Consider the following 14730-nt stretch of genomic DNA (forward strand, 5'->3'; position numbering starts at 1 on the left):
CTGGCACCTTTTCTCAATGTCTCTTTTTGGTGCATTAGATGTTTTCCATAATCAAAAATTGGAGTATCTACAATTTTATCGTGTGTTAATCTTTAAATGTGTGTAATTCTGCATATGAATGTAACGTTGTGTTTCTATCAGTTATACATGTAATTTTTGGTATCTTTGGAATTGTCATGTTGTGACCCAACTATCCACCTATGAAAGGTGTGTAAAATGTATTAATCTGGAATTCCGAACTTGCTAGAATATCACTGCTGAAATCTGATAAGCCAGAACTTATTAGAGTGGGTTTTTCCCCAGAGACAAAGGAACATTTTCCCACTTCAGATCGCGGACGTTCATTGGACGTTCATAAGGACTGACCCAAGTTCCTCTCTCTCTTACATACTCTTGGCTCTTACGCTCTTCTTGTCTCCTCTTGTCCCTGTCTGGTCCCTCTCAGCACGGCGGCTGAGAGAACAGCCGTTCCCATGGCTCCTTCGGGAGCTTTCATCTCCGTTGTTTTCGTTTATTTTCATTACTAAGTTTATTCACCTATTAGCCTCTCCACACGAGGAAGACGAATTCTGAAACATTGCTTTGTTGAACCTTTTAAATATACCGCGCGATTCCGCAGCAGCACTGAAAGACACGAGAGAACACGCCTAGCTACAAAGGACCAGCTCACACGCACGCTTGTCTGGCGAGTCACAAAGAGACACATGCAAGTATCATTTTCTATGGAGATTTAAATGCTGCTTAAAGTTTGTCTGTGATTTGATTCGTTGTTGTCTTTCAAGGGTTACTGTCTGTGAGTTTGCATAACTGAGCTTATTCTGTAATCACGCTAAAATCTCTCATCCTCTCTCACTCATTCTCTCTCTCTCTCTCTTTCTCTCTCTCTCCTTCATTTGGATTCTGTTATGTCTTGTACAAAGTTTACTGTCTGTATTGTCGTACGCGTATTTACTCTGTGTGATTTGTAGTTTGATGTATTAGTTCAATTATTAAAGACCAATATATATTCATGATTGCCTCTGCGCTCACATTACGAGTCAATGAAATGTCTGATCTTTAGCTACAAGCTTTTACTTTTAGTAACGAAATTTCATAATGATAGGATAATGTTTTCATGGCCAGAGAATATTTTTCTTTGAATTATAAGAAGTGATAACTTTATTGAAAATTGATAAGTTAATCTTACGGCCGTTTGCTGGACAAACCATTGTTTGATTTGCGGTAATTTACAGTAAGAGATATCACTATTATTGATATGAAGAATGGAATATTGACATATTAATGAGTAAATTACAGTGCCTTGTAATGAGTTATTGATATATGCAATTGAGCTATTTTTCATCTTCAATAATTTCAATGTAACTGTCATATGAGATATATATATTAATCATATTCCTGATTAATTATTCAAATTCCCAATATATCATTTGAGTTAATTATTATGTACAACCCAGTGTGGCTACAGCACGCAGCCGATAACTCGAGCTGCGTGCAACAATACAAGACAACACTTGAGGATCGCACGCTACCACAACAAGACAGAACATGGAGCGTGAGTGTCCAGTCCCCGACACAAAACCGAAACTCAGCAAGACATGAGTGCCAGGATCCGAACACCATGCTCAAACATGAAACAGGACACGCAGACAAGAGCGCACGGCTCGAGCAGTCTCAAAGTCACGCGCTCACATGAAAACAATAACATAAGGAGAGTGTCAGGACTCTGTCACAAAACCATGAATAAGACTGAAGTGACAGAACCCTGACATACATAATAGAAAATATTATTATATAATTATTTATTTAATATTACTAACATAGTTAAATACTATTTAACTTTTTATTAAAAGAAACAATAAATACATGATGACTTTTTAAATTGGTGTTGATGGTTTTTCTTCATTTAATTCTGTTTTGAATTATGGAGTACATCAGGGCTCCATTTTTGGACCCTGTTCCTTTCTCATTTTTATGAAGCATGGGGTGTCCTTTCATTTTAATGTTGGAGACACTCAAACTTATTTGCCCTTGAAGCACAATAAAAAAGGCTTAAGGTCCTTTGGCAGTGTGTCTGTCTGATATCAAGTTTTCTTAATAAGAGCAAAGCAGATGTTATTGTGTTTGGGCCTTCAACTACTTCAGGTATCTCTGATTGTGACTTGGGAGATTTGGTCTCTTATACGTAAAACCTTCTGTGGAAAACTTGGGTGTTACTATTCTATACTTAGTTAAATCACTTCCCCTGCCCAATTAAAATGAAGTTAATCTAATATAAAATGTATTCAAGTGGTTCAAAATGCTGCTGCCAGATTTCTGAAATTTTATCATATCTCCCCTATATTATGCTCTCTGAAGTGGCTGCCATTCCATTACAGAACTTAAAATGGTACTTTTTGTGTTTAAAGCTCTGACCGGATCAGTACCTACCTGTCTCTCTGACCTTTTGAATGGAAATATATCTATTAGATCTCTGAGGTGATCTTGAGCAAAGATTTTTGATGGTCCCGAGATTCAGACTAAAGTAGTGGCATGAATTGTTGTTTCCATTGCTGGGCCAAAACTGTGGAATAGTCTTCTGGTTTCCCCCAGATTAGTTTAATCTGAATTTACTTATAAACCCAAATTTTTAAATGCTCCTACAGTCTAAGGTGAATAACTTATTAGTGTTTTGTTGTCTCCTCCCTTTATTGCATTGCAGTCTATAATATAATATTTTTGATGTTTATTTTAGTATGGTTTGTACAGAACAGTAGTCAACTCTTGTTGTTTTATTGTGCTCTTTAAATAAAAATGAAATTCATTTGATTTGATATGAGTAACTTACCCCGTTTCTGCTATGACAGTTCCCAATGCTACTGTTGAGACTCTGAAACAAAACATAGTAACCATGTTTATTATTAAATCTTTAAAAACAAGTATATATTTGTAACGTAAAGCAAATACTGTTCTGAAATAAGCTATCTTTCAATAGTTTTTTAATAAATAGTGCAAATGGGTGTTGAAAGATGATGACTGAGGACTGGATATATCTTTGAATTCAACACCACATGCACAAAACAGGCCCGTACCTGTTTCGAGGAGAACAGAACCCAGCCTTATTGAGGCTACTGGACCATTACAAAACGCGTTCATAAAACACAAGGAACTAGGGGGAAAACACAAGCTAAATAAGCTACCATCTGCCAGAGAAACTACAGCCTTAAATGGCTATGCCTCAATGGCTGTGTTATATAAGACTCCGTCTGAGCTCAAGGTCTTCGTTCTGCCAAAAAAAATGTAACAAGTGTTGCCCGTGAAAGCAATCAGACTTGAAAGGCTGAAGGAGCTTTGCACGCACATAGCGACAGGCTTGAGGCCAGGAAACACTCAGAATGCGGAGGCCTGGCCAGTCGTCTTGGACAGACATGCTTTGCTTTTCTGCTGCGGAACGGTCATTAATCAGGAGGCAGCTGGGAGGAAGCGGGGCAGAAGTCGCAGAGACAGAAGGACAGCGGAACAGAAAGTGGGTGAAGAAGGCCAGGCAAGAAGAAGACGAAAATCAGGCCAGGTACATACGCCTCTGCAATATAAACTTTCTGTCCTTTTGAGCGAAAGCACACAACACTGTCATCAGATTTGATATCACATCCAGTCACTGTTTAGCTGGGACAGATGTTTTAAGACAGGCTGTCCATAGGGCTATTGCATTCATTTAGTATATAATTTAGTACAGAATATAGAACTCTAAATTTTATTTTTGCTCGCCTACTTTGATCTACACTCATTCATACAGTATCACATTATACAGTATCGTTATAGGCTAATATTAAAGATTTCTTCACTTATCGGCATTGTGTAATATTGGATGTATATTGGCCGATATTCATGTATGCCCTTAAATCTAAAATGGAAAACTGTTTCAAACTGAAACTTAATATTATTTTTTTTTATATTGTAATTAAGATGCTGTGATGCCTACATTAACTTAAAATGTTAACTATTGAGTTTATATTTATTTATAATTTTTTAGTTTTTTTACTTTGAATTTATTTAAACAAAATAGTATACATTTTAATATTGGTAATTTAAGTAGCAAGGCTGCATTTACATGATCAAAAAACAATAAAAATAGTAATGTGACATTTTTAATAACTGGTTCCTATTTTAAAAATTTTTGAAAAGTAAATAAGTCTTCAGCGTCAGATGATCAAGAAACATTTCTTATTATCAGTGTTGAAAACATTGTGCTTCTCAATATTTTTTGTTGTATATTTTCATTTTTTTTTCAGGATTTTTTATAAATAGAAAGTTCAAAAGAACAGCATGTTATATTTGAAATAAGTTTTTGTAACAATGTAAAATACTTTACTGTCACTTGTTTAAAGCTGGCTTTCCCTGCTGAAAAAAAAGAAGAAAAAAAAACCTTTTAATGCAAACAAAAGTGTGTGTGTGTATTACCAGAGAGTGCAGCAGCTGCGTGCGGGAGATGCTGGGGCTGCTGAAGAAGCTGTGATTGGGCACTAAATACTCATCTGCATCCACAGCTTCATCCAGCTCTCCGCTCATCAGACTGCGGTAGAACTTGGAGTCAGAAGGACTGGGTAAATGCATCCGATCATCACCCTGTTTAACAGGAAAACATTATTACATTTATTCATTTAGCAGACGCTTTTATCCAAAGCGACTTACAAATGAGAACAGTGGAATCAATCAAAAACAGCAAAAAGAGCAATGATATATAAGTGCTATAACAAGTCTCAGTTAGCTTAACACAGTACACATAGCAAGGGCTTTTAAATAATATAATAAATAAAAAGAAAACAGATAGAATAGAAAAAGAATAGAGCAAGCTAGTGTTAGAGGTCTATATATATATATATATACATACACACACACACACACACACATAATTGCATAATAAATGAAAATAAAATAGAATACAAAAAGATTAGAAAGGTAGTTACATTTTTTTTAAAGAATAGAAATAGAATTAGTATAGTGAGTGTTAAAGTTAGAGGGTCAAATAAGGATGGAAGAGATGTGTTTTAAGCCGATTCTTGTAGATGGCTAAGGACTCAGCTGCTCGGATTGAGTTGGGGAGGTCATTCCACCAGGAGGGAACATTTAATTTAAAAGTCAGTAAAAGTGACTTTGTGCTTCTTTGGGATGGCCCAATCAAGCGATGTTCACTTGCAGAACGCAAGCTTCTAGAGGGCACATAAGTCTGAAGTAACAAATTTAGGTAAATGGGTGCAGAGCCAGTGGTAGTTTTGTAGGCAAACATCAATGCCTTGAATTTTATGCGAGCATCTATTGGAAGCCAGTGCAAATTGATAAACGGAGGTGTGACGTGTATTCTTTTTGGTTCATTAAAAATTAATCTTGCTGCCACGTTCTGGATTAATTGTAAAGGTTTGATAGAATTGGCTGGAAGACCTGCCAAGAGAGCATTGCAATAGTCCAGCCTGGACAGAACAAGAGCTTGAACAAGGAGTTGTGCAGCATGTTCTGAAAAAAAGGGCCTGATCTTCTTGATGTTGAATAAAGCAAATCTGCAGGATCTGACAGTTTTAGCAATGTGGTCTGAGAAAGTCAGCTGATCATCAATCATAACTCCAAGGCTTCTAGCTGTTTTTGAAGGAGTTATGGTTGATGTGCCTAACTTGATGGTGAAATTGTGATGAAACGATGGGTTTGCTGGAATCACAAGCAGTTCTGTCTTGGCAAGGTTGAGTTGAAGGTGATGGTCCATCATCCAGCAAGAAATGTCTATTAGACAAGCTGAGATGAGGGTAGCTACCGTCGGATCATCAGGATGGAATGAGAGGTAGAGTTGGGTGTCGTCAGCATAGCAGTGGTATGAAAAGCCATGTTTCTGAATAACAGAACCTAATGATGCCATGTAGACAGAGAAGAGAAGTGGTCCAAGTACTGAGCCCTGAGGCACCCCAGTAGTTAGATGTTGTGACTTGGACATCTCACCTCTCCAAGATACTTGGAAGGACCTATCTGATAGGTAAGACTCAAACCATTGAAGTGTGGTTCCTGAGATGCCCTTTGCCAGTAGGGTTGATAGGAGGATCTGGTGGTTAACCAGTGGTGTCAAAAGCAGCGGACAGATCAAGCAGGATAAGTACTGAAGATTTGTATTCAGCCCTTGCCAGTCTAAGTGCTTCAACAACTGAGACCCAGGCAGTCTCAGTTGAATGTCCACTTCTGAAGCCAGATTGGTCAAGGAGGTTGTTCTCTGTGAGAAATGCAGAAACTTTGTTGAACACAGCTCGTTCAAGTGTTTTTGCAGTGAAAGGAAGAAGGAAAACTGGTCTGTAGTTCTCTAAAAGAGATGGGTTGAGGGTGGGTTTCTTAAGTAGTGGAGTTATACAAGCCTGTCTAAATGATAAGGAAAAAAAACACCAGTGTGGAGGGATGTGTTAATGCTGGCAAGTAGTAGGATGATTAGAAAGGATGAGTTTGGAGACTTCTGCCTCAGAGAGTGAAGAGAAATAAATTGATCACATTTATCAGTGATCAGACGTGAGCAATGCTCCAATGAAGAAATCTGATTTGTGATTCTCTTACCTGAATGACGAGATAGCGGGATGGGTCACGTGCCATTTTAGTAAACTCAGCGATGAGCTCCCTGAAGCGAGGCCTGCTCTCTGCATCAATCATCCAACCTGGATGATAAAGGAGATGATGAAAAACTTTACATTTAAGAATTCTAAATGTATCATCTCTAAACTACTCTAATGTTGCTTTTTTTTCAGATGCAATTAAATTAGCGATGCACAATATATCAGTATCATATTGGATATTGGTCAATATTTTTTATATGGACTTTTTAATTTATAGGTATCATTTGATATAGGATATTGGCCGATATTGGATATTTGAGTAAATCCTTGAAAATACTAATAATTTAAAGTAACCTCGGAATTAATTTTTATTTTTGATTTCACACACTATAGTGTTGCTATGCCTAAAATTTCTTTCAGGAATTAAAATTATAGTTGTAGCGTTTCATTTTGAATTTAATTAAACAAAATAATTTGAAGAATCTGCCATTTGAAGTTAGTCAACTATAACTTGACAATCTTATTGATTTAATAATATGAAATAACAACAACAACAACAACAATAATAATAATAATAATCATCAGTATTGAATGATCTATACATCCCTAAAAAAAGAAGAAGTCATCACTACTACAGCTATATAAAGAATGATGAGTTACTAAGCAGTTAAAAAATGCTTTTTCTTGCTATGGTCATATCTTATCTTTCAGAGGGAAGTAATTCTATCACTGGTTCCACCTCATAACAATTGTTTTATGGACAATATGTATAAAACACACAAAGCCATTGCTTTTCCATATAGATGGGATACCTTTACTGGAAAAATAGATTTAACAATTGTATGGCACATTAATGGGTTTCATTTGTGAAAACCATTTATTAAACTGGAAGAAAGAACTATATATGTCTACTTCACAATACAGCAATGAATTACACTTACATTTGACCATTATCATGTACACATCAATGGTGCAGATAGGAGGCTGTGGAAGCCTCTCTCCTTTCTCTAGAACTTCGGCAATTTCACGTGCAGGAATTCCATCATAGGGCTTTGTTCCAAATGTCATCAGTTCCCAGACTGTCACACCTAGTAGCATATCATTCAGTGAAGAACTGATAAATTCATTCAATACTGAGAAAGCTATTAAAGTCAACATGAATCAAAATCAAACCTATCCACTTCCTACAATTTCAAAGAAAACTTTTTTTTCTTAATGAGTTTTCTTTTGTACTCTGAAGTGTACTAAAGTTAAATGGACCAAAACTTTTTAATGTTAACTTTAATGTCTGAAAAAAGCAATGGCAAATATTTCTGATATTATCAAACTGTTAGTCACCATAACTCCAGACATCACTCTGGTGGGTGTATGTCCTTTGCAGGATGGATTCCAGTGCCATCCATTTTATTGGCACCTGTTGAAGGATACAGACAGACATAGAAACATGCAATCTCTATTTCAAATGTTATAATTGAAAGTGAACACATTGGATGCTTTCTAAAGATGAACATCTGATTGTTAGTAGTTCTAGTCTTATACTGTTGAGACACTAATGAGGCCACATTCATCACTTCATTAGTGTTTATGACAGTTTACGGTAAAGCACTAAGGCATTATAAACAGTATGAATTTCTGTAATTACGTGTATTGTGAAAAGCGCTATACAAATAAATTGGTCTTGACAAGAAATGAAATGAAAAAATGCTCAAATTCTGCAATTGATATCCACTTTCTCACAAAAAGAAATACCAGACCTTTCCGCCCTCTGCGTGATATTCCTTCTCATCAGCATTCAACAGCTTGGCCAGGCCAAAATCAGTGATCTTTACATGTTGAGGGGTCTTCACCAGCACATTACGAGCAGCCAAGTCTCTGTGCACAAGATGGCGCTCTTCTAGGTAACTCATTCCCTAATAAAAGTCAGAGAAATTCAAAAGATTTGTTGACATGAGCTAATATGATGATGTGCTCCTTCAAGCTGGAATGAAAATTCAATGGTAACAAAATCAAATTTTTTAATGTGGCCTTCATGTCTGCATATCATCCCAAAAGCTTCTAAATGTTTAATGATAAACATATATATATATATATATATATATATATATATATATATATATATATATATATATAAAAATCACAGAAGTGAATTAATTCCTATTATTATTAGATTTTTATGGAACTTTTCTGAACAATTCTGATTGCAAACTGACTAATCATGACAATGAAGTGACTACAGAAAACGTAAATGGGCTCTAAGAAGTGCCCGGATAAAACTGGGGTGGCCCGTCAATTAAAATTAATCAAATTAATTGTTGATAATTGTTATAAATAATATTATATAAAAAAACATTAATTGTACTGAAAATTTTAAATTGACATCTCAAAAACAAAAAAAAAACCTGTTTATCATCAAATCAAATGTCATTCAGTGACTGATCGAGTAAAATAAGTGTAAATAGGCTCTAAGAAGTCCATAGATTAGGGAAAACATTAAATGGATCATTAGGGGATAGTTGGAAACACAACAGTTACATAAATTACTGTGCAAACTGATGCTATTCAAAAAAGTCAGGCAGTATTTGAGAACATGAAAGTATATTTGATCAAGGTTTCCTCGAAATGTTAAATCATCATATCAATCATATCACTACATTTTCTAGTCATACTCTGATCAAAAAAGAAATGTTATTCCATCAGCAGTGAGGACCAAAGAGGCCTGTCTCCTAAAATAATCTTCACAGCTACTGATTTGCACTTCAGAAATGAGAAATGAGTAAAAAAATAATATTTCTGAGTTATGAGTGATATTACCTATTTTAAGTTTTATATCACCAGCAATAAACCTGGATAGGCACATCAGTTCATTCTAAATCTAAAACTATATTCGTATATCTTCTAGTTTTACTTTAAACATTATGTATTAAACTGCATTTTCAGCCTTTCAAACAGGACAAATTGAGAAATGGGAGAAAATACTGTGGTGTAAATTAAACTAGAGAAGCATATCAATTAATAATGAATCAAATGAATTGTTAATAATTGTAATTCATAATTTTATTTAAAATAATACATTTAAATACTAAAATAAATGTTAAAAAGGAAACAAATTAAATTGACATCTCAAGACATGTTCATCATCAAATGAAATGACTCATGACAATCCGTTTACCTTAGCAATCTGCACACACCAGTTGAGCAGGGGTTGAGAGCCAATGCTCTCCTTATTTTCTCTGACGTAGTCCAGCAAACAGCCATAGGGCATCAACTGGGTGATAAGCTGGACGGTGGAGGTCAAGCAGATGCCAAGCAGACGACACACGTGAGGATGCTCAATGCTCGCCATCACATAGGCCTCCTGTAGATACAAACAAATGAGCTCAGCACAAATGCTACATATACAGTATATACTATACAGTCACTGTATATAGTCCCTACAGACTTAAAACTAACAAATGAGGTGCCTAGAGCGCATTACAAATATTTACAGAGATGGAGGCCTGGCGTTCTGAAGAAAAAGTAAACTTAGCAGGAACACAATAATTAAACCCCTGGTCAATAATCCAGAGCCAATACCAACAACCCCCTTTCAATTCTTTTATTTTCTTTTTTATGTTCAAAGGACTGTGCAGATCTGTTAGATTTCAGTTTCTGCAGACTCAGAAGGTTATACTGTTCTGGGCGAGTTATCTTCAAAGTGACCTCGAGAAGCAGCCTGCGCAGCCACATCCTGAAAATCAAACAGAATACTTGAGGAAATGACATTCTTTAGAAAGAGTTAGAAAGATCTTGTTTGCTGTTGCAGTGATGGAACGCATGCAGAAAGCAGGAAGTTTTCTGTTCTACATCAACTCCACACAACATCCAGCGGGAACTGGTCAGGTTACCCTTTAACTCGAGGTTATGTAGTAAAGAATTTACTGGAAAATAAGGCCTTTTCTGCACAGTCATCATCATCATCTTAAGATGCGTCTTAAAGGCAAAGGGGGAGGTGTTGCTTCAATTTATAACAAGGTTTTCAGGATTTCTCAGAGGGCAGGCTTCAAGTATAAGTCGTTTGAAGTAATGGTGCTTCATATAACATTATCCAGAGAAACAAATGTTAATGATAAATCCCCTGTTATTTTTGTTCTGGCTACTGTATACAGGCCACCAGGGCACCATACAGACTTTATTAAAGAGTTTGGTGATTTTACATCCGAGTTAGTTCTGGCTGCAGATAAAGTTTTAATAGTTATTAATAGTTTAATAGTTGTTGATAATGAAAAAGATGCATTGGGATCAGCATTTATAGACATTCTGAACTCTATTGGGGTTAGACAACACGTTTCAGGACCTACTCATTGTCGAAATCATACTCTAGATTTAATACTGTCACATGGAATTAATGTTGATAGTGTTGAAATTATGCAGCCAAGTGATGATATCTCAGATCATTATTTAGTTTTGTGCAAACTTCATATAGCCAAAATTGTAAATTCTACTTCTTGTTACAAGTATGGAAGAACCATCACTTCTACCACAAAAGACTGCTTTTTAAGTTATCTTCCTGATGTATCCAAATTCCTTAGCATATCCAAAACCTCAGAACAACTTGATGATGTAACAGAAACTATGGACTCTCTCTTTTCTAGCACTTTAAATACAGTTGCTCCTCTACGCTTAAGGAAGGTTAAGGAAAACAGTTTGACACCATGGTATAATGAGCATACTCGCACCCTAAAGAGAGCAGCCCGAAAAATGGAGCGCAGCTGGAGGAAAATAAAATAGAGGTATTTCGTATTGGCGGGAAAGTAACCTATCATACAGAAAAGCATTAAAAACTGCTAGATCCGATTACTTTTCTTCTCTTTTAGAAGACAACAAACATAACCCCAGGTATTTATTCAATACAGTGGCTAAATTAACGAAAAATAAAGCCTCAACAAGTGTTGACATTTCCCAACACCAAAGCAGTAATGACTTTATGAACTACTTTACTTCTAAAATCGATACTATTAGAGATAAAATTGCAACCATTCAGCCGTCAGCTACAGTATCGCATCAGACAGTGCACTATAGACCCCCTGAGGAACATTTCCACTCATTCTCTACTATAGGAGAGGAAGAATTGTATAAACTTGTTAAATCATCTAAACCAACAACATGAATGTTAGACCCTATACCATCTAAGCTCCTAAAAGAGGTGCTTCCTGAAGTCATAGATCCTCTTCTGACTATTATTAATTCCTTATTGTCATTAGGATATGTCCCCAAAACCTTCAAACTGGCTGTTATTAAGCCTCTCATCAAAAAACCACAACTTGACCCCAAAGAACTAGTTAATTAGACCAATCTCAAATCTCCTTTTTCTGTCCAAGATACTAGAAAAGGTGGTATCCTCACAATTATATTCCTTCTTAGAGAAAAATGGTATATGTGAGGATTTCCAGTCAGGACTTAGACCGTATCATAGTACTGAGACTGCTCTCCTTAGAGTTACAAATGATCTACTCTTATCATCTGATCGTGGGTGTATTTCTCTATTAGTTTTATTGGATCTTAGTGCTGCGTTTGACACAATTGACCACAACATTCTTTTGCATAGACTTGAACACCTTGTTGGCATTAATGGAAGTGCATTAGCATGGTTTAAATCGTACTTATATGACCGCCATCAGTTCGTAGCAGTGAATGAAGATATATCATATCAAATCACAAGTGCAGTATGGAGTACCTCAAGGCTCAGTACTAGGGCCGCTACTCTTCACGCTTTATATGTTACCCTTGGGAGATATCATCAGGAAACATGGTGTTAGCTTTCACTGTTTAAATGTCTAAATTTCTTCATGACCCGGTGAAACACACCAATTTGAAAAACTAATGGAATGCATAGTCGATATAAAAAACTGGATGACGAGTAATTTCTTACTGCTAAATTCTGAAAAAACAGAGGTGTTAATTATAGGACCTAAAAACTTTGCTTGTAATAACGTAGAACACTGTCTTAGACTTGATGGTTGCTCTGTCAATTCTTCGTCATCAGTTAGGAACCTAGGTGTGCTATTTGATCGCATTCTTTCCTTAGAAAGCCATGTTTCTAGCATTTGTAAAACTGCATTTTTCCATCTCAAAAATATATCTAAATTACGGCCTATTCTCTCAATGTCAAATGCAGAAATGTTAATCCATGCATTTATGACCTCAAGGTTAGATTATTGTAATGCTTTATTGGGTGGTTGCTCTGCACGCTTAGTAAACAAACTACAGCTAGTCCAAAATGCAGCAGCAAGAGTTCTTACTAGAACCAGGAAGTATGACCATATTAGCCCAGTCCTGTCAACACTGCACTGGCTCCCTATCAAACATCGTATAGATTTTAAAATATTGCTTATTACTTATAAAGCCCTGAATGAATTAGCACCTCAGTATTTGAATGAGCTCCTTTTACATCATAATCCTCTACGTCTGCTACGTTCTCAAAACTCAGGCAATTTGATAATACCTAGAATATCAAAATCAACTGCGGGCGGCAGATCCTTTTCCTATTTGGCGCCTAAACTCTGGAATAATCTACCTAACATTGTTTGGGAGGCAGACACACTCTTGCAGTTTAAATCTAGATTAAAGACCCATCTCTTTAACCTGGCTTACACATAACATACTAATATGCTTTTAATATCCAAATCCGTTAAAGGATTTTTAGGCTGCATTAGTTAGGTAAACCGGAACCGGGAACACTTCACATAACACCCTATGTACTTGCTACATCATTAGAAGAATGGCATCTACGCTAATATTTGTCTGTTTCTCTCTTATTCCGAGGTCACCGTAATAACCAGATCCAGTCTGTATCCAGATCAGAGGGTCACTGCAGTCACCCGGATCCAGTACGTATCCAGACCAGATGGTGGATCAGCACCTAGAAAGGACCTCTACTGCCCTGAAAGACAGCGGAGACCAGGACAACTAGAGCCCCAGATACAGATCCCCTGTAAAGACCTTGTCTCAGAGGACCACCAGGACAAGACCACAGGAAACAGATGATTCTTCTGCACAATCTGACTTTGCTGCAGCCTGGAATTGAACTACTGGTTTCGTCTGGTCAGAGGAGAACTGGCCCCCCAACTGAGCCTGGTTTCTCCCAAGGTTTTTTTCTCCATTCTCTCACCGATGGAGTTTCGGTTCCTTGCCGCTGTCGCCTCTGGCTTGCTTAGTTGGGGTCACTTCATCTACAGCGATATCGTTGACTTGATTGCAAATAAATGCACAGACACTATTTAACTGAACAGAGATGACATCACTGAATTCAATGATGAACTGCCTTTAACTATCATTTTGCATTATTGACACACTGTTTTCCCAATGAATGTTGTTCAGTTGCTTTGACGCAATGTATTTTGTTTAAAGCGCTATATAAATACAACCCGAATTCCGGAAAAGTTGGGACGTTTTTTAAATTTTAATAAAATGAAAACTAAAGGAATTTCAAATCACATGAGCCAATATTTTATTCACAATAGAACATAGATAACGTAGCAAATGTTTAAACTGAGAAATTTTACACTTTTATCCACTTAATTAGCTCATTTAAAATTTAATGCCTGCTACAGGTCTCAAAAAAGTTGGCACGGGGGCAACAAAAAGCAAGCAGTTTTGAAAAGATTCAGCTGGGAGAACATCTAGTGATTAATTAAGTTAATTGATATCAGGTCTGTAACATGATTAGCTATAAAAGCTTTGTCTTAGAGAAGCAGAGTCTCTCAGAAGTAAAGATGGGCAGAGGCTCTCCAATCTGTGAAAGACTGCGTAAAAAAATTGTGGAAAACTTTAAAAACAATGTTCCTCAACGTCAAATTGCAAAGGCTTTGCAAATCTCATCAACTACAGTGCATAACATCATCAAAAGATTCAGAGAAACTGGAGAAATCTCTGTGCATAAGGGACAAGGCCGGAGACCTTTATTGGATGCCCGTGGTCTTCGGGCTCTCAGACGACACTGCATCACTCATCGGAATGATTGTGTCAATGACATTACTAAATGGGCCCAGGAATACTTTCAGAAACCACTGTCGGTAAACACAATCCGCCGTGCCATCAGCAGATGCCAACTAAAGCTCTATCATGCAAAAAGGAAGCCATATGTGAACATGGTCCAGAAGCGCCGTCGTGTCCTGTGGGCCAAGGCTCATTTAAAATG

The 14730-nt window shown here is 36.7% G+C and overlaps 1 protein-coding gene across 1 annotated transcript in view; it reads right to left on the reverse strand.

The window, feature by feature from the left end:
• Positions 1 to 14730, reverse strand: part of LOC132155160 (epidermal growth factor receptor-like) — a 61276-nt gene that overhangs the window by 2759 nt on the left and 43787 nt on the right. The window contains exons 20-26 of the mRNA XM_059564015.1: positions 9724 to 9909; positions 8309 to 8464; positions 7893 to 7968; positions 7496 to 7642; positions 6559 to 6656; positions 4438 to 4602; positions 2825 to 2866 (exon numbers count right to left, since the gene is read on the reverse strand). Coding sequence (XP_059419998.1) covers positions 2825 to 2866; positions 4438 to 4602; positions 6559 to 6656; positions 7496 to 7642; positions 7893 to 7968; positions 8309 to 8464; positions 9724 to 9909 — 870 coding nt within the window. The remainder of the gene's footprint in view (positions 1 to 2824; positions 2867 to 4437; positions 4603 to 6558; positions 6657 to 7495; positions 7643 to 7892; positions 7969 to 8308; positions 8465 to 9723; positions 9910 to 14730) is intronic.

Source organism: Carassius carassius, chromosome 12 (assembly GCF_963082965.1).
Source record: "Carassius carassius chromosome 12, fCarCar2.1, whole genome shotgun sequence".
NCBI lineage: Eukaryota > Metazoa > Chordata > Actinopteri > Cypriniformes > Cyprinidae > Carassius > Carassius carassius.